At 48.7% G+C, this 27814-nt stretch overlaps 1 protein-coding gene across 3 annotated transcripts in view; it reads right to left on the bottom strand.

The window, feature by feature from the left end:
• The window catches only part of ACAN (aggrecan), a 71315-nt gene that overhangs the window by 32596 nt on the left and 10905 nt on the right, over nucleotides 1–27814 (bottom strand). For all 3 annotated transcript variants that reach the window (XM_019010276.4, XM_055362929.2, XM_063698815.1), the window contains exons 2-5: nucleotides 5806–5882; nucleotides 3036–3419; nucleotides 1907–2081; nucleotides 224–351 (exon numbers count right to left, since the gene is read on the bottom strand). In XM_019010276.4, the coding sequence (XP_018865821.4) occupies nucleotides 224–351; nucleotides 1907–2081; nucleotides 3036–3419; nucleotides 5806–5875 (757 nt within the window). In that variant the 5' untranslated portion in view covers nucleotides 5876–5882. The remainder of the gene's footprint in view (nucleotides 1–223; nucleotides 352–1906; nucleotides 2082–3035; nucleotides 3420–5805; nucleotides 5883–27814) is intronic.

The following is a 27814-nucleotide window of genomic DNA, read 5'->3' as shown; positions in this document are numbered from 1 at the left end:
ACATTTTGCAGATGTTGGGGCCACTGAGACCCTCTCCACGGTGGAGTGCGAGGGGTGCAGACCCGTAGGCCTCAGCCCACCTCCCTCCATGGCAGAGGAGGACAGAGTGAGTCAGGCCCTGAGCTGGCAGCCTGTGTGATCTCAAGTGTCAGTGGGGAGATGGGGAGGGGAAGGTGGCCTTGGGAAGGGAGCTGGGTGCCTCCCAGTGGGCAGGGCAGCTCACCCTCCATCTCCTCGGCGAAGCAGTACACATCATAGGTCTCGTTGGTGTCTCGGATGCCATACGTCCTCACACCAGGAAACTCATCCTTGTCTCCATAGCAGCCTTCCCGGGGAGTGTGGATGGGGTATCTGCCAGGAAGCCGAAATGGAGGTGTGACACTCAGGGGACAAAGGGAAGCCCATGGCCTCTGCCTTTGAATCCTCCTCCCATGGGAGGAAACAGCAACTTAATATTGCATTTGACCATGTCTCTTCTGAATATGTCAACTGCCTATCTGTTTTTACAGTGAATCATGATTAAAGGCAGCCCCCACTACTGAATATTTAGTGGTACAAAACACACTTTCTCTATCAGGGGCTCACATATTTTTTTTCTATAAAAGGCAAGATAGTAAATATTTTAGGTTTTGCATAGTCTCTGTGGTGACCACTCAACTGCCACTGTAGCGTGAAGCACCCACAGATATGCAAATGCGTGTGACTGTGTCCCAATAAAACTTTATTTACAGAAGCAAGGGGTGGGTTGGACTTGGCCTCTGGGCCATAGTTTGTTAGGCCTCACTCTATATCATTTGAGTCTCATGTCAACCCAGAGAGGTAGGTGCTATCATCAATCTACTTTACACTTGAAGAAACTGGGGCTCAGAGGTGTTAAATGATTTGTCCACAGTCACGCAGCTTCCAAGTGCCAGAGCTGGAATTTGAGTCCGGTTCTTTTTTTTTTTTGAGATGGAATCTCGCTCTGTCACCTAGGCTGGAGTGCAGTGGCGCAATCTTGGCTCACTGCAAGCTCCACCTCCAGGGTTCACGCCATTCTCCTGCCTCAGCCTCCCGAGTAGCTGGGACTACAGGAGCCCACCACCACGCCCAGCTAATTTTTTGTATTTTTTAGTAGAGATGGGGTTTCACCATGTTAGCTAGGATGGTCTCGATCTCCTGACCTCGTGATCTGCCCGCCTTGGCCTCCCAAAGTGCTGGGATTACAGGCATGAGCCACTGCGCCTGGCTGAGTCCAGTTCTTTATGCCCCCAGGTGTGGGCTCTTGCTCTATGCTAGAGTATTATCTCATCTTTTTTTTTTTTTTATGGCTATAGTTTTTGTATCCTAAGATCTGTTTTCCTACCCCGAGACTGCAAAGACATTTTCCTTCCTGAGGCTTTGTGTTTCTGGCTGTTGGAGCTATGATGCTCCTGAAATGGGTGATATCATCTTGCCTTCAGAGTGCATTGAGATCCCTGGAGGGCAGGGTCTATCTGGACTGCTCTGCACCTCACTCCTCAGCAACTACGCTCAGGGAAGGATGTACCAAGGGGTTCAATTTATATCTTGCCTTATTAAAAACAAAAAGGATGGAAGGTTGTTTACAAAAATACAGAAGACACCAAAGTTTAAAAGTGAGGAAATCATGGCAAAGAAAAAAATGGGTAGGAAAAATAATGACATGTAGGGCAAGGTTGCTAGCAGTCCCCCATCCCATTTGCAAGACAGAATCACAATAACAAGGGTTTGGTATGGGTCATTGAGCTGCTGTTTGGCCAAGGTATGACCACGGCCTCTATCCTAGGCTGGCCACAGTGTCATGCTGGCACCAGCTCAGTGCTGGCCAACGTTCCACCCAGCACCCGCCCCACTCCCCTGTGGCTGCTGACTCCTGGCCCCCACTAGCTGATGGGCTAGGGCTCACCTGACAGTCTGGTCAGCCAGCCAGCCGGCGTCACACTGGTGGAAGCCGTCTTCGTAGGCGGCCTGCAGCTGCTCAGGCGTGGCAATGATGGCACTGTTCTGCAGGCAGGCCCGCTGCGCCCTGTCAAAGTCGAGGGTGTAGCGTGTAGAGATGGCTCTGTAATGGAACACGATGCCTGCAAGACACATACACGCCCACAAGCGGAAGAGCTGGTCAGGCACAGTCTCTGATCACCGAGGCCCTCACAGAATTATGGCAATAGTCAAAGGGACCTTAGGGAACTGGCTGGTCTGGGCTGATGCATGACTCCCTGTACACCTTTGCACATGATCCTTCTGAATTTGCTGGAACACCCTGTAATGGGGAGCTCACTACTTTATAAGGCATTCCTTTTTAAAGACTTATGATAATCCTGATAATGAGAAAGTTCTTTGAATTAAACTAAAATCTGCCTCGTTATAATTTTTTCTTATCACTCCAAGACCCCCATATTGCATTAAGAGAAAGAGACACTCAGGACGCCCTGCACCCTCAGCCCAGGGCCACCCTAGTGGAAACCCCATTTAAGGTGTGCCCAGGAGTGAACTGTCTTTGACAGAGTCTCCCACTGTACCTCCCCCTGGGAAAAATCTGGTGTTGACCAAAGTCCTGAAGCTAACCAAAGACCTGACTGTGTTCTCCTTGGGCCATGGAGAGAAAGAGACCAGGGAGTCTTCAGCCCTGGAACTGAGAATAAGAGTGGAGAGGGGGAGGGAAAAGACACCAGGATGAACTGTCAGGAGACTGCTCTGACTCATTTCCAGGGTAACCTCAGGCAAGTCACTTGCCCTCAGTTTGCTTGTCTGTAAAATGGGCACGATCACAAGGCCCACCGGATCACAGGATTCTTGGGAAGCACGAACTGTCAGTTACCTGTGACCACAGCCAGGAAGTATTTAATGCTCCGTAAGTCCAGAGAGAATGATATTACCAGCTCCATGTCACAGAGGAAGCAGCTGAAGTTAAGTAACTTGGCTGAGGTGCGTGGAGGAGCTGGTTTGAAGGCCAGCCTGCCTGCGCCTGCACTGCGGAGACTGCTCTGGTTCTTTCTGTGGGTGAAGAAGCGTCTGTCCCTGTGGGAGGCTCTCACCTTTCACCACGACCTCCAGGGTGGCCTCGCTGTCCTCGATGCCATGCATCACCTCGCAGCGGTAGACCCCAGAGTCATTGGAGTGCAGGCTCTGGATTTCCAAGGTGGCGTCAGTGGGGATGGCCGGGTAGTTGGGCAGCGAGACCTTGTCCTGGTAGGCACTGTTGACCCGCACGCGCCCTTCAGTGGCCACCAGCAGCACTACCTCCTTCTCCTTGGACACACGGCTCCACTTGATTCTTGGGGCCAGGGGGGCGGTAGAAGGGGCGGTGGTCACAGGGTGCATGGGGTCGATGAAATAGCAGGGGATGGTGAGGGAGGTCCCCAGGAGGACCCTCAGCGGGGACGGTTGGGGGATGCTGACACTCAGCGAGTTGTCATGGTCTGTGTGGGAGAGGTGGGGTAGAAGAGAGACCTGTTAGTGCCTAGAGAGAACCACCCTGCCTCCCCATCCATCCTTCCAGCAATGCACTCTCCTGAGAGAGCGAAATCCAATGAGTGTGTCTGTCTCTATGATGGGGATGCTCCCGTGTCATGTGGGAATTCCCAGAAAGGCTTGCCACGCCCTTTCCAGAGCAGTGTTCCTCAAGACCCCTGGCCTCTGCACCTTGAGACAGAAACTATGGAGCTAGAAAAGGATTCCAGAGGAGGGAGGGGAGACGTCAGAGTCAGGACCGACTCCCTGTTTCTCAAACTGGGGTACTGCAGTGGGCATCAAAGCATGGAATAAAACAGGACCCATCCCCTTGGAGTGACAGCTTAACTCAAAGATTTTGGGAAAAATTATGTTTGGGTAGAAAAGTAATCTACGCAATTTTAAAGCTGAGACAGAAAACTTCTAAGATGTGTCCCATTTGGGGAGGTCTGCTTTGGGTGCGAGCCTGATTTTGCCACTGGGACAAGTCACTCTCTTCTGCTGTTTGGGAGTCAGGGGACTCGGGTGGAGAAGCATCCAAGAAGATCAGACATTTTGGTGTGCAAACAGTCAGATGCAGGAGAGGTGATGGGATAGGATCAGACTCCAAACATGTTAATATAATGGAGAGTGTCAATAGAGGAGGTGCAACGAGCTTACCAAATCTTGTTAGAAGTAAAAGATCTGCTGGGAATGGGGAAAAAAAAAACAAAAACAAAACAGCTTTCCAAAAAAAAAAAAAATAGCACCTTTCATGGAGACTCATACATTTATGAAACCTGTTCTTTCAGGAGAGCCTACAGGTTGAAATAAAAAATGTTTCAGATATTTGTGGGTTGTAGACACATTACAGGGCAAGGGGAGGGGAGCGAGGAATGCTTAGAGTCCAGGCCTTAACCTTCTGATGTCCTGGACAGTCCCACCGGCCCCTTCCACAGGCATCTTCCTCCGAGCGCTGGGCCCTTGCACCCTGGACATGGCTTGGTTCTAGCAGTAGTGGTTCTCAGGGGAGAACTGAAAGGGACTGTCGTGCCCAGCTCCGCAGTTTTTAAAGCCCCACTCAAACCTAATGAACTGGTTTCCCTGTGTGGGCAGACCACCCCGGGCTACACCCAGGGGCTGCATGGCTGTGGGTCTCCCAGCAACAGTACAAATGAAGGCCCTTGTCCCATATGTCTATGGATGCAAAAGTTGTAAATCAGGCCAACAGATTGTTAAGTTCTATGTCCTATCTTCCTATTTGACCATGGTACCTTTCAAAATGACCTGAAAGAACAGATTTAAATTCACAATTCTTGGATTCCTTGGTGTTTTGCCTTGGGCTGTAGTGGCCGGGTGGGAGCATGGGGAGCTGGGCCGCCTTCTTTTTCCCACACTGACTGCACTGTGAGGGGGTCTCATGCGCTGCTGTGCTTATCTCAGCCCCACAGCCCTGCTCTGCCCACACCCGATACAAACAGCCACTCCTTGGCCCCTCCCTTGGGCCCAGGGTGGCTCCCACCAGGGGTATGGTGTCCCCGTAGGAGGATGGACCCATGCAGGCCCTGGATGTGGCCTGGGCCCACTTGGAGAGGAAATTCTGGGCATCCTGGGACCCCAGAATGTGCTCTAAAGGGGAAGTGCAGATTTGGGCGGACACATTGGCCCTGCTGACTCCCCTTCCTTTGGAGAGGGTTGAGGCTGGAGGATGGCCAGTGGAGGCCTCTAAAATACACAGCCAAGAGCAGAGTCCTCTCTTGTCTGGGCCTAGGGGAGACATACCTTCCCTTCTGGGGTCAAGCCCATCCTGGGGTCAGTGGAAGTTTTGCTCATTTGGTCCAATGCTGGATTAGCAGTAGACCCAGTGCCTTCCACATGCACGAGACCAGGCTGGGGCTTCCCGAGGATGGTTTGCAGAAAAGGCAAAGACCTGTCTGATTCCCTGGGGCTTTTCTCTGGCTGTCTCCCAAGTGACCTTTCTTCTTTGGTGCTCCAGCCGATCCTCCCTCAATGGCCCTTTCTCCACTGGTTTGTCTATGTCCTGCCCCTCCTGCAAGCTCAGTGCACAGCAGTCCTCACTGAGATCCATGGAGGGAAGGAGGGCACCTGCCGGGAGCTCTCCCTACCAGCTGTCGGGGCTTGAGGGCAGTCAGGAGCAGTGTTATCTGAGCGAGGCTCCTGCAAGAGTGTGCCCGTGCATGGGTGCTGTCCCATCACAGTTATGCATGCATCAATAGGGGAAGGGCAGGGCCAGGAAAAGTCCAGGAAAGGGGAAATTATATCCCTGGGACCAGTAGCACTAGGTTCAGTACCCAGTACTCAAACCCAGTACTCATGCCTACTGAATACGTGAAACATGTATAGGAATGTCCTCACCTGAAGTTTCTACAGTGACAGCTGCAGTGATGACCCTCAGAGTCACGAAAACCCAGAGTAAAGTGGTCATAGTTCACCTGGAAGAGGGGAGGCAGAGGCGTTATTTAGACAGTGAAGGCATGGTGAGGTCAAGCAGAGTCATGTGACATATGATGCAAAGTGATAATTCCACACCCAAGGACCTGGAATCATCTCCAGAGAAGGAGGCTGCACGTGGTTTGTGAGATATTTTCTTAAAAAATCCCTCCCTCACAAAACCTTCACAGGTTTCTCAGTTTAATTCCAGGCATTAGGCTAATAAACCTAACCTCCCATCTTTCAGCCAGTGAAGTCTCATCTGAATGAGTTCCTGTGATGGTTAATTTTATGAGTCAACTTGACTGGGCCGGGGCACCCAGACATTTGGCCAAGCATTGTTCTGGGTGTGTCTGTGAGGGTGTTTCTGGATGAGATTGACATTGGAATTGGTAGACTGAATAAAGCAGATGGTCCTCCCTAATGTGGGAGGGTCTAGTCCAATCAGTTGAAGACTGAATAGAGAGAAAAGACTGACCTGTCCTGAGAAAGAGAGAATTCTTTGTGCTTGATGGCCTTTGAGCTAGAACATTGCTTTTTCTTCCCTTTGGACTTGAATTGAAACACCTGCTCTTCCTAGGTCTCAAGCTTACTGACTTTCAAACTGAAACTACTCCAATCATTTCATTTAGGTCTCAAGCCTTCAAACTTGGACTAGAATTACACCACCAGGTCTCCTGGTCTAGCTTACCAACTTATCATGCAGACCTTGGGACTTGCCAGCCTCTATAATTGCATGAACCCATTCCTTATAATAATTCTCTCTCTCTCTGTCTCTCTCGTGTGTGTGTGTGTGTGTGTGTGTATGTGTGTGTCTGTGTGCGTATGTGTGTGTCTGTGTGCATGTGTCCTGTTGGTTTGTTTCCTTGGAGAACCCTGACTAATACAGTCCTTCAGGCCCAGAGAAGTGATGAGTTGCTCAACATCCCTAATGAAACCTGGGCCTGCCACCAACTTCAAATCCGGAGATCACGTGTGTTTTAGAATGGACTAGCCTCCAAGGTTTCAGGCAAGGTTTAGGGGCCTGGTTCATGTCAGGGAAAAGATATTCACCTAGAGAGCTCTTGAGGAGGTTATGGGATGAACGGATTAATATTTTAGGAGAGAAATTAGACCTAGGAAGCTGTAGCTCTCCTGCTAGATCAATGACTTCATGTGGATTAGAAAGACAAACCTTCCTTATCGTCATCTGCTGGAAAGCTGTCATAATAAGTACACAGGTCTGTGACAACCGCAGTGTAAAGGTGCACAATTGGAACCCTGACTCCAGCATAGGTGGACCCAAGAGAATGTACAGGAGACCCATCAGAGCAGCGCTCTCAACCTCAGCTGCACACTGAAATCACCTGGGCTTCAGCCTGGACCGCAGGATTTTTAGAGCTTGGAAGGTTCTAAGGTGCAGCCAAGATGGAGCACCGCTGGCCTAGACACGTGCAGTCCCATTACAGACACCTCCTGTGACCTTCCCTCCACGGTGCATGCCTGGTGATGTTCCCCGAGTTGTTCTGTTGGATGGACTTGCATCAGCACCTACCCTGCCCTTTTGGTTTAAGAAGTGCTTGCATCACAGAGGGAGGGAACCTTGGAGCGGATGGAGGATCTGGGACTAAAGAAAAGAGTGGAGCTTTCAGCAACTCTCGCCCGTGGCATTCCCAGACCTTTGCTCTATCAGAGTCCAGTGGCCCAGCAGGTGTCGCTCTTGGCTCAGTCACCACCGGCTGGGGCCGGATGGATTTGGGGATGAGGGGGGCACCCCAGGAGTCCCTAGGCTCAGGAGGGGTGTTGGGAGGGCACTGGTGTTCCCATCCAGGAACGCCAGGAGCAGGGGCAGGGTGGGCCCAGGACTCCGAGTGACCCTTTCTTCCTGTTGATTGAGTGTGACATCTTTCTACCACCCATGCTACATATAAGAGTCACCCCAGAAATGAAAGGGCTGTCTGTGGGTGCTGCTGGGGGTATGGCGTGAATGCATGAGGCACGTCATCCTCACACTGGAGAAAGTCTGGAAAATCCCAAAGTTCTGAGAAGTAGCCCCTGTGTCTCCCTAGGGATTTTTCTACCTAGATGCTGCCTTTTAAAGAAAAGTCTCTGGCTGCAGGCTGTGGCACCATGAGGGGCTCTCGTTCAAGCCCCATGTGACCAGTTGCGGCTGGGAAATAGTTCCCCAGAGGGCAGAGGGCAAAGTGTCTTCTCCACTCTGGGGAGGGGTCTAGACTTTCCGGCTCCTCTCTTCCCAGAGCCTTAGGGATTCGTGTTCAGACACAAGGCCCGCCTGTTCTTCCCTCAGAACACCCTTCATTGGGAGGTTGTGTGTATGTTTTCGGAGCTGTGTTTCTTCCCTCACTCTCTGAACAAGCTGGACATTGTCCGGGGTTGTAGGAGTGCTCTGTGGGGCTTGGACGGCTTGGTTTCTCTCCCTGGCCTAGACCAGGAAATGGGAAGGAATGAAAAGAGGTGGGGAGGAGGAGAGTGGGGGTAGGGGGATGGGGTGGAGTGGGCAGAGAAACTAATTTTATTTCTTTTTTTTTTTTAAAGACAAACTTTGGAATAGAAATATCGCAATAAATATGCTCTTGTGTTTGTGTGTGTTTTCTCAGCTGTAAAGAAAATAGGGAGAAATTCCATTCTGTCTGGCTTCCAAGTGTGTCCAGGACTCACTGAGCCTTTTATGCGAGAAGACTGACTTTGGCAGCCCCGAGTCCCAGCACGGCCCTGTCAACAGGGAGGCCTTTCTCCATGGGAAGCTGAATTAGGTGCTGACAGGGCGACAGCATAGGTGAGGCAGAGGAAGGGGACGGGGAGCCTGAAATGAAGTGGAGAGGGGAGTTGGGGAGCAGGAAGGGGATGCTGGGTGAAGGCCGGGTGAGAGTCATGTGGTTTGGGTTCATCACCAAGGAATTGACTTTCTCAGAGAGCATTATGTGGAGATTTGGTAGGGGAAAGTGAGATGCTTTTAGCTTGAGCTGAGGCTATGTGTCTGTGTGAGCATGCGTGCATGTGTCCAGGTTGCAGACAAGGAAAACTTCACCTCCTCATCAGCCAAACTCTACCCCATGGTTGTCTACCTGGCCAAGGTCTTGGCCTGGATTCCATCAAATTATGGGATTGAACAGGCAGCTCACCCACTCTCCCTGAATGCGTCTTCCAGCAACATGTGCAGTGGAGACCCCTCCTCGACCTGGGTGGACGCCTACTGCTTAATAATCCAGGACCTGCCCCACGGCTATTTCAAAGACTGAGTGAGATAATGTGACTGCCATCGTCCCTCCTCCAGGCCGGACACTGTTTCTTTGGCTCTGCACCCAGCACAGGCTCTGGCACTCAGCAAGCATCCATCAGTGTAACTTTCCTCCCACCTCCCTGGTTGTCAGGCCTGAGTGAGCCTCTCAGAACTGGGGGATTGGAAGAGAGTTTAGTGGTTGTAGAGAGGCTTCCTGTCCCAGGATGAGGGTTGGACCAGATGACTTTCCATAAATAATAAAACTGCATTCATTTCAAACACAACATTATCATACTACCAAATATTTGGAAAATAGGACAATGGGGAAAAAAATGACCATCATCTACAATCCGAATCCTCATTATTAGTGTTTTGATAGTTTGCCTTCTAGTCATCCAGGCTAGAGTGCAGTGGCATGATCTCGGCTCACTGCAACCTCTGCCTCCCAGGTTCAAGCAATTGTCCTGCCTCAACCATCGAGTAGTTGAGACTACGGATGTGTGCCACCATACCTGGCTAATTTTTGTATTTTTTGGTAGAGACATGGTTTCACCATGTTGGGCAGGCTGGTCTCGAACTCCTGTCCTCAAGTGATCCACCCACTTTGGCCTCCCAAAGTGCTGGGATTACAGGTGTGAGCCACGGTACCTGGCCATTCTAGTCTTTTTTTTTTTTTTTTTTTAAGGTATCTACTTGTGTTTTTCTGTAATTGCAATCTTTTTGCATGCTATTTGTCTTTTCCACATAATACGATGGACCACACAACTTCTTTTTTTTCATTCCTTCACTACTGATGATCATGATGCTTTACAATCATGACCTCCCTGGCATGAATCCTGTATATACAGCTCAGCCAGGTGGTCTTTGGCCTCTGATTGCATGGTAGGTGCTCATTCCATCACAAGGTGGCCCATTCCTTGGCTGAGCAGCTCCAATTGTACTCAAGAACTTTCAAGATTGAGTCAAAATGGCTCACCCACATTATAATTTACATCCAAGAGTTCCACCATCAGAAGCCACCCAAAACACATCCCCTCCTCTTTCATGGGACTCATGGTGAATCTTCAGAGGTCCAATCTGCTTCCTGCCTGCTGTTCCTCCATGGAGACATTCCTGGCCCCTCCAACCAACGCTTCCTCCTGTGACGGCCTTCTGGACCTCTCTTTACCCCCTGGAGCCACAGAAGGTCTAAGCTGTGAGAGACCTTAGTGAACATCAAGCCTAACTTCTTCATTTTACAGATGAAGAAACTGAGGCCCAAGGAGGAGGCTGAGTTGCTCAAGGTCATATGGTACGTTGGAAGTGGAGCCCAAACCAGAACTCAGTGCCAGGGGGCCTGGCCCTCATAATTCCCAGCATTAATGAACTTCACAAGGTAGCTGCTGTGTCTGTCTTGTTCCCCACTGTCTCCCTGGCACCCAATGTAGTGTGTGGCACAAAGAGAGGAAATTGCTGAATGAATGAATGGACAAATGGCAGCCCGTACGTCTTAGAAGTAATCTCCTTCAACCCTAGGCCTTGGGGGGAGGAGGGCTGAGGATGGGACTAGAGGCTCACATGTGATGAGCACCTGGGTGGTGCCCAGCCAAATGAGGTAGACCACTCCCACTTCACATTCAGTAAGTCTCAGCTAGAGACACGCTGCTTCCTTGTGATGTGCATGGCTGTATTGATTAATGATAGCGCTGCAGTGCAGCATGTGATTTTGGGAAGGTCACAGGCCATGTGCGGCCCAGAGGAGGAACAATCAGGGTCACCCCTTCCCAGGGCTCCAAGGAGAACCAGTGTTATGCTACAGCCAATTGGCACCAGCCGGCCAGAGCCCATTTTATGCATCTCTTTCCAATTTTGTGTTCGGTGAATCACACTGGTAGTTTGAAACTGGTTATGATGGATATCAGCAGACACTATCAACGAGGTGAGACTTCTTCTTTTTCTTTTTCTTTCTTTTCCTTTTTGAGAGTGGATTTACCAGCATACTACTGGAAGTAACTACAGCCATGGGCCACATAACATTTCAGTCAACAACAAACTGTACCCACGAAGATAGTCCTGTAAGATTCTAATGCGGCTGACAAACGCCGATCACCTGGTGATCACCTGCTGACGCTGCAGCCATCGTAACGTCATAGTGCAATTACTTCATTTAGTTTTACAAATTTAGTGTAGCCTAAGTGTACAGTGTCTATAAAGCCTACACCAGTGTACAGAAATGTACTAGGCCTTCGCATTCACTCACCACTCAGTCACTCACCCATCCAGAGCAACTTCCAGTCCTGCAAGCTCTGTTCATGGTAAATGCCCTATAGCTGTACCATTGTTTATCTTTTATACAGGATTTTTACTATATCTTTTATAGGTTTAGATAGGTTTAGATACACAAAGGGAAGTATTTGTGTATACACAAAGGGAAGTATTTGTGTATCTAAACCTATCTACACATACAAAAGGTACAGTAAAAATACAGTATTCAGTACAGTAACATGCTGTATGGGTGTGTCACCTAGGAGCACTAGGTTATACCATATGGCCTAGGAGTGTAGTAGGCTGTACCATCCAGGTTTGTGTAAGTACACTTTAGTGGAGGGGTCTCCACTGCACATGTTGGTGGATGACAAAATTGCCTAAGAATGCATTTCTCAGAACGCATCCCTGTTAAATGTTGCATGACTATAATAGTAAATAAAGAAACGGGCTGGGGAAGGATAATGAGCACTTTTCTTTCCTTTGAATGAAGCCTCATTCTCCATTCATTGTGCTGTCCTCCATGTGTCCCTGGGGACATTGAGGCTGGCCCTAAAACCAAGGCCAGTTTGCCAGCCCTAGGGTATGGTCAGGAAATGTTCATCTCCATGTCACCTACCCTGGCCCAGCGTGAGTCCACATCAGTGTAGACTCAGCAAATGTTTGCTGGCTACGTGAACGCCCACCCTCCCCTCCCAGATCCTGCAGGCCTCCTCCCTGAAACCTCACCAGGCCTTGGCCCTGGGTTGTATTCCCCCCAGCTATGACTTTCTACACGCTGTTTAGCACCCAATTTTTCTTCTGTTGTTTTATGTGTGCTAACTTTGTCTCATCACGCAGACTGCAACCTCCTAGAGGCTGAAAATCAAGTCTTAAATGAAAACAAAATCCCTTTATGCTAACTCACACAGTACCAGGAATAACACAAAATGGTATTTGACACCTCCTTGTTAGATGAGCAAGTAGACGTTGGGGTTTGGTAGACTGGTAGACCAGTAAGATTTGCCTGCGACCAGGTGGCTCTGTGTCCCTGACTTAAGTCCTAGAAGATGGATTCGAAAGGACCAAGGTCCCCCATTCCTGTTGTCACCAGCCACCAGCACATCACTTATTTGCTGCCTAATCTCCCAATAGCACCTCTTCTCTTGTCACTCGCTCATGAACAAGATCATCCTGATAGCTGTGCATAAACGCAGTAGCATATGCACTTGAGGCTGGGATTTCAAACCCAGCATAGGGAAAAGGCCAGGGACCCTACACCAAGAGCACATCTGGCCAGAGTCACCCCAACTGCAGCTGTTAACTTCCCACATATTCTAAACAGACGTGGTGGGATGGTATAGAAACGGGAAGCCAGGAAGCTGATTTCAGTCCCAGCTCTGTCCTAACTCACCAGGAAACTCATGTAAGGCCTCAGTTTACCGTTTTCCCTTCTGTAAATTGGGATCATCATGCAAGCGTCACCCCCAGGGAAATTGTGAAGGTAATTTTTGTAGATGCCAATACTCTTTTGATATTTCCTCCTCTTTCTCTTCTCCCCATCTTCTTCAACACCTTGTCTTTTTCCATATCTTTGATTTCCTTTTTCCAAATTTGTTACTTGCTCTGTCATCACTGAAGCATCTTAAATCAAATTCCATGTGTTTTTCTCCATTCTGGGCAAGTGTGTAGGTCCTGTGAAACAGGCAGTTGGCAGCAGGGTGCGGAGTGCTGGAGATAAACCCTTCAAGGCCATACTTTTGTCTAGGAGTGGCCTTGAGCAGCTCTGTGCTAAGACAGAGGGGCCCAGTGAAGGGAAAGAAAGGTTTTTCCTTGGAGTTGCTTCTAGCTTAGTGGGTGCAGACAAACCTGTATCCAGAGATAGCAGACATGAGTGAGTCGGCTCTGGGTCCTAACCTTGGCCCTGATTAAAACGGCTGCCTGACCCTGAGCCTCGGATTTTCCATCTCTGAAATGGGGGCATGTTGGGAGAATTAACTCTGGAGTTCCCTGAGATTCCAAATGCCAGCTCCACGCAGTGCAGAGAAGAGTTCCACCTTTTTAACTTCTGGGGACAGAAGGAACTGCATCTCCACCCTCTCAGCCTCCCTCGTGGCCAGGGACCTGCTCACTGCTTGCTGTTCTGCTGCAACATCCAGGGCAATGCACGAGGGTTTTGCTTGCCTATTGAGCACATTCTCTGGGAAGGTCCAGCATATTCAGAAAGATGCCCCCATGCCCTCACTGTGCTAGGGAGGAAAAGGCAGAAAGGAGAGTTGTGAGGTTGGGAGGGTGGTGCACACATCTAACAGAAGTGAGGGGAGGCTCTCTGGGGAGCAAAAAAAGGCTCGGGTAGTGGAGCTGCGAGAAAAGAAAATAAGAAACTGAGAAATGACACCATGGAGAGTGTCATACCTGCAGGTTGTACTTGTTACCTGACTGCCGATGTGGCACGGGTTTTATCCCCTGGCAGTGCCCTATTTGAATCTGGGGCTAGGGTCTGGCCCTGTCCTTTCTCTCCCTTCTTTTGCTCACACAGTTCCGTTCCTTCAAAAAACTCTCTCTCTTTAGCTCGATGTCTGACCTAATCCCACCTTCCTTGAGGCCCCATGCAAATGCCACCACCTGGAAACCTCCCCCAGCCTGAAACTCTCTCCTGTCTGCCCGTGTCCTTTGTCATTTCTTGTTATTATGACCAACTTATTAGCAGACTCATCCTGCCTTGTGGCTTCTTTCCCACTTTTGTTTCAAACTACTAGGCCAACCACTTAAGGGATGTGTGCATGGGTGGGTGCGATGGCCAGGGTGGGAGCAGGCCTGGTGCAACAGAAAGAGCATGATTGGGAGTCAGACAGATGTGGCTGAATCGCAGCTCTGACACTTTCCTGCGAGCATATGACCTTGGCTCAATTATTTAACCTCTCGAGGCTCAATTTCCATACCTCTAAAGTGCTGATAAGATAGGATCTATCAAATAGCACAGGACGCTGCAGGACTTAAATGAGAGATGCTGACTTGGCCTCCTTCCTCAAGGTTTGTCTGGCTGGTTCCTCCCTCACTGAGGAGCAAGAACACCTGCATTGTGTATGCCCCTCACTGCATTTCACCTAATATGGATACACCAAGCACCTACTATGGGCACTGAGGCAGGTCTTAGCACACAGTAGCCACCCACCTAATGGGTGCTAGCCTGATAAAAAGTGCCACTCACATGCAATTTGCATCTATATCGAATTTAAATGATGGTCCAAGTGAATGGGGCACTGAGGTCAGTTTCTGCACAAAGTAGCCACCCAACTAATGGGTGCTAGCCTGATAAGAAACACCACCCAAATACAATTTGCATCTGTATCTAATTTAAATGATGCTGTAAGTGAATGGTCATTTGTTCTGCAATGATAGCAAACAATGGGGCCCCCCACCCCACCAACTATTTTAGCCTAGGGATCTTTCCTCTATTCACCCCAGGACTAGGATGTGAGTTCAAATAAAACTGTGGACTGTAAAGGAAGAAACTAATCTGCCACTGCCGTCTCCACGGCTTGCCACAGAGCTCTTGGAGCTTCTCTGTGGTCAGGGAGGGCAGTCATCCCCTCTCTATCTTCAGGCAACAGTGGGCATTTTATAGCCAGAATCCACTTATGCCATGGCTTCAGGAACAATCTAGGGGCCATCTTTAGGAAGGGCCTGCTGTATGTCAGGAACTCCTCTCTGAGATGTACATGTGCCGTTTCTTATCCTTAGAACAATCTTCATAGGAAGTAAGACAATGGCTCAGAGAGGTTAGACAATGTGCCCAAAGTCACACAGATAGTGAGTGGCTGAGTTTGGTTTGGAATCCAGGTCCTGTGGCTACAATGCTATGGTTTTCTCAGCATTTCCAGTCCCTTTACGTTCATTAGCTTTACTCATTAATTCCATTATTCAGTCAACAAACACATTTCAAGGGGGAGACAACATACTAGGTAACAAATATAAATCAAGGGGGATATGGGGAATGTTCTCATTGGAATTTCAGATCCGGAAAGTTTTAGGGGTTGGTAGATGGGAAAATGCATCACTAATTAGTTCACGAGAGAGGGAAACCCAAATCTCTTCCAGTTCTGCCCAGGAATATGGGCAGAGTGCCTGGAATATGGGCAGGGTTGGTGGGATCTTGCCAATGAGTAACACAGGGTCCATTTTGGAGGAGGGGGTTCCCAACTGGGAGTCCTGATCCACTCTTGGACCTTCCATCCACAGGGCAGGGCCCTGCTGGGGCTCTGAGTCCTGGCTTTCCCTGTGTCTCCAGGGGTCCCCTGCAAAGCTGGCTCCTACAGCCCAGCATGGTGGCTCTTCCACAGTGTCCTTCAGGCAAATTTCCCAGGGGCTCCAAAAAAAAAAAAAGAAAAAAAAGGCCACTATACAAATGCCCTGCTGCGTGGCAGGGCTACAGACAGTCCTATTAACTTCCTCCAGGGGTTTTTAGGATGAGCTTTTTCAAGAGCTCTAATCAAGTCATTTCTGATTAAATGGGCTATGTCTCAGCCAGTACCTACAAAAGCGTGATCATCATCTGCTCAAAAATATCTGGATTCCTACTAGTCAACCTGTGGGTAGTCAGTAGAGCCCCCCCCCCTACGTGAGCTGAGTCTCTAACCTTTTCTAAAGTCCCACCCTACCACGAGAGACCGCGTACCTCTGGCACTTGGAAGAGCTGACCAACTCTTGCTGCTTCCTGTGTTGCTGATCACAGAGGGACAGGGAGAGGGGTGTTTTGAAGCCTCTTCGAAACTTCAGCTTCAGAAATCAGCCCAAGGAGCTGTTTCTGCCACTGCCAGTCCGAAGCCAATCTCACTGTCCTGACCAGGAACCAGGCGGATGCTGGTCAAACAATAAAAACAGAGCTGGCCTTGGTTTGCCGAAGGCCTGTGTGAGCTTTTAGGTGAAGGTTCTGCCTGCTTCTGGAGGTGGGGGTGGGCACAGTAGGAAGTGGAAGGAGCAGGCTGGGGTTTAGGACATGTAGCACAGAAATACTTGAAAAGATGACATCAATTTCTCCCCTCTCTGGCCTCTCTGTCGTGATTCCCTTCACTCACTGATATATGTCCCTGCTAGTAATACCTCTTTGACTTGGACCTGTTGGGACAAGGGATATGCTGTTCTTCATCCTCTCTCTGAGGTCCACTTTGGACCCAGTCTCTATGCAGTTTCCTGAATAGCCTCTTCTCAAGCCTCTTGGGAGATAACATGGTATACTAGAAGGTGGGTATCTTAAGAACACAACCTGAATTCATACCTTTGACTCATAATGTGCTATCTAGGTGAATTTGGGCAAGTTTCTTGGTATCTTTGGCCAGAATTTTCATAGGTGAGGCCTCTGGAAATTACTTATTTCCAGTTAGGAGAAGAGATACAGAGTGATGATTCCTTGTGGCAACTTACTTGGAACTTCCTCTTATTCCCTCCAAGTCACCCACCAGAAGTCCTCGTGTTCCCTGGGTAGTCTGATCCTGCTGGAGGGGGTGGGAGCAAAGGGAGCTTGGCCTATGGACTTCATGGCAGAAAAGGATGAATGTTCTTGGAGAAAAATCCAGCTCCTTCCCAGGGCCTGTGAGGCCCCACATGATCCGCTCCTGCTCCTGCTCAGACCACTATTCCCCAAACCCTCAACCCTGCCACATTCTAGCTGTGCCTTGACCACACGAGCTGATTTTATCCTAAGGGTTTTGTGCTTGCTCTTTCTTCTTCCAGCACACACTTCTGGATCTTTCCCTCGCTGGCCATTGTCATTCTAGCCTGTTTTAATGTCCCTTCCTTGACCACCCTGCTCCCCTATCCCTCCCTCCCTATCACGTTACCCTGTTAAAGTCTATTTATAGTTTTTTTTTTTTTTTTTTTTTTGACAGAGTCTCGCTCTGTCAGCCAGTCTAGAGTGCAGTGGTGCTGAAGGCCTGTCAGATCTTCGCTCACTGTAACCTCCACCTCCCGGGCTCAAGCAATTCTCCTGCGTCAGCCTCCCAAGTAGCTGGGATTACAGGTGTGTGCTACCATGTCTGGCTAATTTTTGTATTTTTAGTAGAGATGGGGTTTCACCATGCTGGCCAGGCTGTTCTTGAACTCCTGACCTCAGGTAGTCCGTTTGACTTGGCTTCCCAAAATGCTGGGATTATAGGCATGAGCCACCACACCCGGCCGATAGCATCATTATTATTTGAAATTATTGTCCTTTTTTGTTTGTTCGTTCACTGTCTGTTTCAGCTACTTGAATATACACCCCATGAGGGCAGGGAGTTTTATTGGTTTTTCTCACTGCTGTATTTCCGGTGCCTAGAACAGTGCTTGGCACATAGTAGGTGCTCAACAAGTATTTGTTGAATGAATGAATGCCTCTTAATCACTAGGCAATGTCCCTTTGTATTAGGTTTGGAAGTAGAAGGAGTGTTAATCTTTTTGTTGTTGTTGTTGTTGTTGTTTTTTTGAGATGGAGTCTCGCTCTGTCACCCGGGAGTACAGTGGCGCAATCTTGGCTTACTGCAAGCTCTGCCTCCTGGGTTCATGCCATTCTCCTGCCTCAGCCTCCTGAGTAGCTGGGACTACAGGTGCCTGCCACCACGCCCGGCTAATTTTTTGTATTTTTAGTAGAGACGGGGTTTCACTGTGTTAGCCAGGATGGTCTTGATCTCCTCATCTCGTGATCTGCCTGCCTCGGCCTCCCAGAGTTCTGGGATTACAGGCGTGAGCCACTGCGCCCAGGCAGGAGTGTTAATCTTAAGACCGATCATAACTGTTGAGTGTCACCTGATCTCACAGTCTTCCTGCCTCAGCCTTAGAACACATAAGAAGCCCCAGGAAGGAGGGTAGCTCTGAGTAGAGCTGTCAGGGGTAGCCGGGAGCACACACACGGCCCATGGAAATATCCATTCTCACTCCTTTTCTGCTAAAAGAGGTGCAAGAGTGGAGAAGGATGGGCCTGGGCCACCAAGCAGGGAGTAGTAGGTGACCCCAGAGACATCCAGGGACAAAACAGAACTCAGAGCTGAGCTGTGTGCTGAATGAAGGCTGCATCTCCAAGAGGCTGGGAGTGATGCTGAGTCCAGGTACCAGAAAGGAAGGCTAGTGGTGCTTCCTAAGGATGGGGTGGCTGCAGCCGTGGATGGCCCCAAAGCATGTGCCTGGAGAAGGGTGGGCATGTGAAGGATGAATTTGGCTGAACACCATCAGCCTTTTCCCACGATTCTTACCCCTCCCTACTCTCAATTGCAAATTCCCAGGAAAACCAGTTTAAAGTGGAGAAGCACTGGGCATGATTAATGCTCCTGCTTCACTCACCCAGGGACACTCAGCTTTGCCCTGTTCTGTGAGAAAAAAAAAAAAGAAAAAAAAAACCACCAAAAAACCAAAACTAGTACCAGGGACCAGCCCCTTCCTGTTCTCAGCCTTCTGCTCCAGTCCAAGCACTTGGAAGTTTTCTCTGCATTAATTTCAGACTTTCTGTAAATATCAGACCTGAGTTTTTGGAAAGGAGTATACTTCAGCCCAAAGTTTCCAGCAGGCGCAAGCACCTTTCCTGGGCAGGGATCTTGGGCCAAGAGCTAAATTCCCTTTACTTGGCGCTGACTGCCAACCCTGCAGGACAGAGAGATGTTTCCTCTATGAGAAGGGGCTGGGGGACCCAGTGTGATGCTTCAGTAGCCTCCCTGTGTGGAAATTGAGCCCAGGTTTAAAAAGTGACCTCCAGTAAATGTGTCTGGCAGCTGAGGGTCCTGATGGAAATGCCTGCTTGCCAGAAAGGGCCATCAGATGTGTGGAGTTATAGGTGAATTTCTGGACAAAGCAAGGGCCAGGTGCCTGGGATGTGGCTGTAGGGAAACAAGGGGTGACCAGTCCAATCCTTTCAGTTTTGGGGACAGATGCTCTGGTTCTTGGAGTTTAGTCCTTGGATCTAGTCAAAGGTAAGAAAGGAGATGGGTTATCTGTAGTCCAACCTCATTATTTGGACCCTAATTGCAACCCCTGATTCCAGGGTCTGGGAAGGACCTCACCTCATAGAACACATGTAGTTAGCGGCCAGGCGTGGTGGCTCACGCCTGTAATCCCAGCACTTTGGGAGGCCGAGGCGGGCAGATCACCTGAGGTCAGGAGTTCGAGACTAGCCTCAACATGGAGAAACCCCGTCTCTACTAAAAATACAAAAAATTAGCCAGGCATGGTGGTGCATGCCCGTAATCCCAGCTACTTGGGAGGCTGAGGCAGGAGAATTGCTTGAACCTGGGAGGCGGAGGTTGCAGTGAGCCAAGATCACGCCATTGCACTCCAGCCTGGGCAACAAGAGCGAAACTCCATCTCAAAAAAAAAAAATGTAGTTAGCTCCTTGGATCATGGTTCTCTTTGAGAGCTGATGGAAGCTATGGACACAGTTCTTAGGAAATAGTGCCCACACTCCTGGGATTTTGTGTATGATTTCAGGGCATTCACAGAGCAGTCGTTCTGTGCAGCAAAGGATTAACTTTGCCCGAAGAAAGGTTGGGCCCTTGACCCTGGCTGCCAGGAGGCAACCTCTAAGCCCTTGGAATGTCCTGTCTAATAAGAATCTGTTTATGTGGGAGGCTTGGGCCATGCTGGATGGCCTAGGCTAATGGTGTGATGTACGGTGGGGACCTTGGGGCACAAGGTATCAACCTGACCTCTGGAGGGGCTGGAGACTAAGGTCAGCCATGTCTATATGACCACACCGCAGTATAACCCCTGAATACCAAGGCTCAGGTGAGCTTCCCCGGTTAGCAAGACTCTGTGTATGTTGCACATATTATTTCTGGGAGAAGGCAATGCTGTCTGCATGACTCCTCTAGAAGAGGACAACTGGAAGCTCATGCCTGGTCTCTCCTGGCCCCTGCCCTTTGTGCCTCTTCCCTTTGCTGATTTTCATCTGTATCCTTTTGCTGTAATAAACCGTAACTGTGAGTGTAACAGTTTTGCTGAGTTCTGTGAGCCCTTCTAGCAAATTACTGAACCAGAGGGTGGTCTTGGACACCTCCCACCCTGATCCATGAGGTCAGTACATCCTGGCCAGGATGGTTCAGTGTTGGCTGAGTGGACAGTGAACAAGACCTCTTCATCCCACGGGCATCCTTCAGTGACACTGCTTTCCCTCCTTGGGACAGCCTTCTTTCTGGACCTCACATGGCAGGAATAATTGCCTTTCATCCAGAAAAGTTCCAAGCACTTCTTGCCTTCCCTCCTCTTTCCTTTCCTCTGTCAAACACTCACCATATGGAAGACTCTGTAGCAGGTGCTGACAGGGATCTATAGATGGACCAGCTGTGAATCTACCCCCAGGGGCTCACTGTGTGAGGCAGGGATGCAATGGGGGAATAAATCCTACAATATTGGGAGGCCAAAGCCAGAGGATTGCTTGAGCCCAGGAGTTCGAGACCAGCCTGAACAACATAGGGAGACCATCCCCGACAACTTAGGGAGACCACCCCCCATCCCCCAACCCTTCCCCCTGTCTCTACAACACTAGCCAGCCATGGTGGTATGCAACTGTGGTTCCAGCTACTTGGGAGGCTGAGGTAGGAGGATCGCATGAGCCTGGGAGGTCAAGGCTGCAGTGAACCCTGGTTGTGCCACTGATATAGTTTGGCTGTGTCTCCACCCAAATCTCATTTTCAATTGTAGTTCCCATAATTCCCATATATCGTGGGAGGGACCCAGTGGGAGGTAATTGAATCATGGGGGTGATTACCCTCATGTTGTTCTCTTGATAGTGATGAGTTCTCATGAAGTCTGATAGTTTTATAAGGGGCTTTTCCCCCTTTGCTCGGCACTTCTCCTTCCTGCCATCATGTGAAGAAGGATGTGTTTCCTTCCCCTTCCACCATGATTGTATGCTTCCTGAGGCCTTCCCAGCTGTGCTAAACTGTGAGTCATTTAAACCTCTTTCCTTTATAAATTACCCAGTCTTGGGTATGTCTTTATTAGCAGCGTGAGAATGGACTAATGCAACCACTTCACCCCAGCCTGGGCAATGGAGAAAGACCTTATCTCAAAAAAAATCCTACAATACAAGGAGAGCCCTTCTCAATGAGAGGCAGAGAGAGCGGGCTCTGGGAGTTGAGAGGATGCAGAATCTGCATCATCTGATTTGGGAGACCTGGGAGAGCTTCAAAAAAGAGGTAGGATTTGAGTTGAGCCTTGATGGACAGGTACCATATAGACATATAGAGGTGGGGAAAGGGCCTTCTAAGAGTAAGAGACTGAACACACAAGGCAGGGAGAAAGGAGCAGGTCCAAGTGGTGTAGCATCAAATAAAGTTAGAAGCAAAGCGGGGCCAGATTCTGAAGAGGCCTCCATGATTGGGCTATAGAAATTGACTTCATTCTGTAGGTGATGAAGAGGCTCTCAGGGTTTCAAGGAATGACTCAGGTATGTATCAGGGAGAAACTACAGTCCGCACGATCTTTGGTGGTGGGCCCTTCCTCCATGAAGTCCCCCATCATGTTCCCATTATGATCCAGTTTGCCCTCCTCGATCACAGCAGGAGCATGTGCTGCCTGTAGCCCCTGTCTGCCTCTGCAAGGAGACTGACTGGGAGGAGCATGCACTGGGTTTTATTCATCCTTGGGTCTGTAACTCATCTGTGAGCACCTATCACAACTACGTCCTCTAAAAATTGCATATATCCAGGCTTGAGTCCATGCCAGGCACGGTGCCCAGCAGCATTTTGAACATAAGCCTCATCTCGTTTAATGCTCACAATAGTCCTGGGAGGGGCACACTGTGATTAGCCCTATTTTAGAACCAAGGGGACAGAGGCTCAGAGGGGGTAAATAACTTATCTCATCTCCCTCAGCCAGTGAGTGGTAGAGCCAGAATTCAAACCCGGATTGGTCTGACTCCAAAAGCTGGGCTCTCAACTAGTTCCCTGCTTCCCATGTGTGTGTCAGGGATGATGCTAGGGGCTGAAGATAGTACCCCTTGTAGGTTTGTTCTAGTCCTCAAAGGGCCTTTGATAACTGTGCCCCCAGATTATTTTTTTTTAATTAAAAAATGTTTTTTAGAGATAGGGTCTTGCTCTGTCACCCAGGCTGGAGTGCAGTGGCGAGATCATAGCTCACTGCAGCCTCCAATTCCTGGGTTCAAGTGATCTTCCTGTCCCAGCCTCCTGAGTAGCTGGAACTACAGGTGTGAGCCACCACACCAAGCTATTTTTTTTTTTTTTGTAGAAACGAGAGTCTCATTACGTTGCCCAGGCTGCTCTCAGACTTCTGACTTCAAGCAATCCCCCCACCTCAACCTTCCAAAGTGTTGGGATTACAGGCATGAGTCCATGAATCCAGCCAACTCCAGATTCATTTAAATCATGGATTCAATTAACAGACATTTTCTCAGTGCCTGCTACAGAAGGGTTCTCCACATGGAGTGAGTTCAGCATCAGATTTGACTCAAAGAACCAAGGTTCCACAGGGCTGCAGAATAAGGCCTCCAACCCCAGAAGAGGAGAGACTTGCTCCCTAAGCCCCTCAAAGACCTCCCTCTAACAGCCTACCTGTCCCAGAGCAGTCACTGAAGAGCTGCAAAACCTTGACATGATGTCGCCCCCCGACACTTTGTTTCCTTCCTTTCCAGCTGTCTCTGGCATGTCCCCAGTTCTCTGCCAGCCTGTACTGGCTGTGTGACTGTCCCCTGCAAGGCTGTCAGGATTATAGTGCTTAATAGCCTCCCAACAGGATGCCAGAGCAGCTGCCCTCACAAAAGTGCCTTCTGGGGACTCATGCTGTCTGCTGCCTCTCAGTTCCTTCCAGTCAGGGTTTCTCCAAAGACATTATCCTCACTAGGAAGCTACCTCTCCTTACTTTAAAAAATTGATTATGTTTTCTCCTAAATTGTGGTAAAATATACATAACATAAAATTTATCATCTTAATCTTCTAAAAATGTACAGTTCAGTGGCATCGCGTATTCACATTGTTATGCAACCATTATCACCATCCATCTCCAGAATGCTTTTCACCATGCCAAACTGAATTTCTTCATGGGGTTGGCCCCTAAAGCTCCACACAAGTCAGAAACCAGGTACGATCAAAATTCCCCTTGAAAATCTTGGAGGAAGGCACCATATTGGAGACCCCCATGTTATCTTCCAATGAGTCCAACACAACCATCTGCCTTCCATTGCTGAGTCAGACTATTGGGTATTTGAGTGGCCAATAAATTAATTGGCTTGCTATGAGGGCCATATCGTGTGAGAAATAAATATCATCAAACACCAGACACATGCTTGGTGCCTCAAGATGCTCACACCATAAGAGAAACAAGGGAACTGGGGCCAACCCTGGGAATGGCAAATTTGGGTCTCTTGTCTCTGGCTCACTGAGGACACATACCTACCAGGAGGAGAACCTGCGGAATTTCTCACTAAAGTATTCTTTCTCCCAATGGCACACCACTGCATTGCAGCTGAACCTCAAATCCACTCAGACTTGGTGGGAGCAACTGTGCAGATTTTCCCTTATGGAAGAATGCACTCACAGTTGTGTTATCAGATGCAGTGCTGGGGCAAAGAACTAGGGCTCTTTGCATTCTACTGACAAGTACTTTTCATTGCAGACATGCCTTTCTCCTACCTAGACTGTGGGCTCCCTGAGAGCAGAGAAAACTTCTATCCCTTCTTTTCTATCCCTTCCTGTGTCTAGTAGAGAGCCTGGCACATAGAATAGTCAAGTAAGGAAAACTGTTTACTGACTTGGAAACATGTTCATGCTATATCATTAAGCACAAAAAGTAAACCGCAAAATAACACATAGAATACAATTCAATTCTATTTTTCTGTATATCTATTCAGTGGGAAAAAGACAGGAAAGACAGAAATTTAACTCTGGTTATCTTTGGGTGGTAAGTCTATAGTATATTTTTATTTTCTCTTTTTTTTCCTTTTCCTTTTCTTTTTCTTTTTTTTTTTTTTCAGAGTCTCACTCTGTTGCGCAGTCTGGAGTGCAGTGGCGTGATCTGGGCTCACTGCAACCTCCGCCTCCCAGGCTCAAGCAATCCTCCCACCTCAGCCTCCTGAATAGCTGGGACTATAGGCATGCACCACTATGCCTGGCTAATTTTTGTATTTTTTGTAGAGACAGGGTTTCACCATGTTTCTCAGGCTGGTCTTGAACTCCTGAGCTCAAGTGATCTGCCTGCTTTGGCTTCCCAAAGTCCTGGGATTACAGGCATGAGCCACCGTGCCTGGCCAATTTTTTTTTTTTCTATCTTGAACCTTTATATTTCCTAAATTTTCTATGATGTCCTTTATTATTTTTAAATGAAATCTGTCTCTAAAAATAAAGTGAATTTTATATCCTTAAAAAAAAAATCTACATTTGGCCAGGCACAGTGGCTCATGCCTATAATCCCAGCACTTTGGGAGGCCAAGGTGGGTAGCTCATGAGGTCAGGAGAGCAAGACCATTCTAGCTAACACAGTGAAACCCTACCTCTACTAAAAATACAAAAAAATTAGTCGGGTGTGGTGGCACACACCTGTAGTCACAGCTACTCGGGAGGCCGAGGCAGAAGAATTGCTTGAACCCGGGAGGCAGAGGTTGCAGCGAGCCAAGATCACACCACTGCACTCCAGCCTGGGTGACAAATCAAGGCTCTGTCTCAAAGACAAAAACAAAAACAAAAACAAAAACAAAAACAAAACTACATTCAAGACAATCACAGGAGAAAATAGATTCCAGCCTTGGAAGGTCATTAGGAGAGCAGGAGTTTTATGTAAAGCCAAAGGGCTCCCCAGTGACCAAGGAGGCAGCCGACTGGGGATAGAAGGGGAAGGAAAGTCTCAGTGGGGAAGGGAGTAGGCTCCTGGTGTGTTAAAACTCTTGAGAATCAGATGGTGGGAAACAGAATTTTCTTCTGTTACTGTGTTCAACAGATTTGGGGTTCAAAGTTTTTCTCGCTCACAGCCTCTGTCTCCTGAAGGTGGCTCTGACTCTGAGCTGAAGGAATCCATATGAAGTTCTTGGGCATGGTGCGTTGAAATAAACAGGAGCTTACACACATACCTTGATCCATGGGGCCCATTCTGGGTAACAGGCCTCTTTGCTTCTTTTTCTTATGGTAGATATCAGGGTATGTGAGTAAAGACTGAGAAATTTGCCTTTTCTCTAAGCATGGAACAGCCAGGCAACCATGAACTTTGGAATCAGAGTCATGAGTTCAAGTCCTGGTCCTACCACTTACAAGCTATGTCTCAGTGTTGTTATCTATAAAATGGGAATAATTAGACCTACTTCATCGAGCTTTCTGCTGCTTCAGTGTGAAGTATGTGCACACCAGATTTCAGCTCAGATCATACAATGGCATTCATACACTTTCTACTCAACCTGCCCAGTCTCTAGTTAGCATAAAAGCACTGACCGATGGGAGAATACATCATTTGTTTAATCCATCTCCCCCAAGAGAATGACTTCCCTGAAATCCCTTTGATGAAGCACAGGTCTAAATACATTGACAGCAAGTCAATAAAGGGTGTTATATGTTGAACTGAGTCCCTCCCACCAAAAAAAGATACCTTACGTCTAAGCCTGAACCCCCATTGCCTGTGAACGTGACCTTATTTGGAAACAAGGTCTTTGCAGATGTAATCAAGTTAAGATGAGGTTGTTAGGATGGGCCCTTAGTCCAGTATAGCTGGTGTCCTTATTGGAGGGGAAGATGTCTTTGTGGAAACACAGACACACAGGGAGATCACCAAGTGACAGCCGAGGCAGAGATGGGAGTGACGCAGCTGCAAGCCAAGGAACACCAAAGATTGACAGCCGCCACCAGAAGCCAGGAAGGGGCGAGGAAGGATTTCCCATAGGTTTCAGAGGGAGCATGGCCCTGCCAATGGCTTGATTTCAGACTTCTGGCCTCCAAGACTGTGAGACTATAAATGTCTATTGTTTTAAGCTACTCAGTTTGTGGCACTTTGTTATGGCAGGCCTAGGAAATGAATACAAGGTAACTTTTTATTATAACACTACTACTAATCTAAAAAGTTCTTTATAAACAACAGTCCCCAATCTTACTTGGTAGTCAACCTCAGGGTCGCTTAGATTTCTCAGGAAAACTATTTCCTATGTCTGATCTCAATGGCTCCTTCTTTTTTTTTTTTTTTTTTAATCATTGCAGAACATTTCATGTCTTGAAATTGTTCTTGATGGTTTTTTTTTTCTTCTAGACCTTTCTCTTCTGCACTTCTACTTTTTTTTTTTCTTGAGTTGGAGTCTCGCTCTGTCACCCAGGCTGGAGTGCAGTGGCATGATCTCAGTTCACTGTAACCTCCTCCTCCTGGGTTCAAGCAGTTCTCGTACCTTAGTCTCCCAAGTAGCTGGGATTACAGGTGCTGGCTGCCTCACCCAGTTAATTTTTATATTTTTAGTAGAGACGAGGTTTCACCATGTTGCCCAAGCTGGTCTCAAACTCCTGACCTCAAGTGATCCTCCCACCTCGGCCTCTCAAAGTGCTGGGATTACAGGCATGAGCCACTGCGCCTGGTCTTGCCCTTCTACTTGGAATCCAATCTTTGTGGCTTTCTTGGCCTGGCTTCCTGACCCTCAAGCTACCACAGGACCTCCCCTTCCATTCCCACTGATACACAACGTGGGCTCTCTATTTCTAGTGGAACCGGGAGAGGGGAGAACCATATTCCAGATCCTCCCTTTTATTAAGGAAAAACCAAGAAGTGAATGTTTTTTCCGGATTTCTGTCCTGTCTGGACTCAGAGCATCTTTTTTTTTTTTTTTTTCTGGGGTCCACACAGGACAAGAAAAACCAAAGTTTCAGCTGGAGGTAGAACTGAGTCTGTTCAGCCACCTTAACCGGCTGAGAACCACCAAAGGTTCTTCTGGTACATTTAGGATTCCCCACTCCCTAGTCCCAGGAGAGGAGGACAGGGGATGGAGGCAGAGTTCGGTAGGGCCAGAGGCAGCCCCCAGCCCTGCACCAGCACCTCCCGCCTCACAAGCCTCCTGATAGCATGGACATGCTGGCTAGCAGCTATGACACCTGAAGAGGAGTTCTTGTTGATCCAGCCTTTGTAGTACAACATCTGTAGCACAGTCCCAGAGAATGGTTGAAGGAGTCGGGTACAATCAATTGCAAAGGCTGCACACTCGCACAACTCGAGGAGTCGCTATTCCCATGGACCACGATGGAATGGCGCCCTCTGGAGTGATGCATTGTGGGAGCCCTGTGTACAACAGAACCTGCCACACTTTCCAGGCCTATCAGGAGCCAGCCCTGGCTTTCGTCATCTGTCCTGTCCCTCAGCTAGCTTCAGGGTGGCAGACAGCATGTGGCTCTTCTTGCATTCCTGAGGCCCCTTTCTGCTCCAGGATGGTAAGACTATCTTAAGAGCATAAGTAGGCAGAAAAGCAGCCGAGAAACTTCAGTTTGGGCAAGAGGAGGCAGTCATGATCATCCAAAAATTCAGGTTCAGAGATACCAGGAATGGGTCTGGGAATATTCATGA

The sequence above is a fragment of the Gorilla gorilla genome, chromosome 16, assembly GCF_029281585.2.
Source record: "Gorilla gorilla gorilla isolate KB3781 chromosome 16, NHGRI_mGorGor1-v2.1_pri, whole genome shotgun sequence".
NCBI lineage: Eukaryota > Metazoa > Chordata > Mammalia > Primates > Hominidae > Gorilla > Gorilla gorilla.
This window is presented reverse-complemented; position numbering and strand designations above follow the sequence as displayed.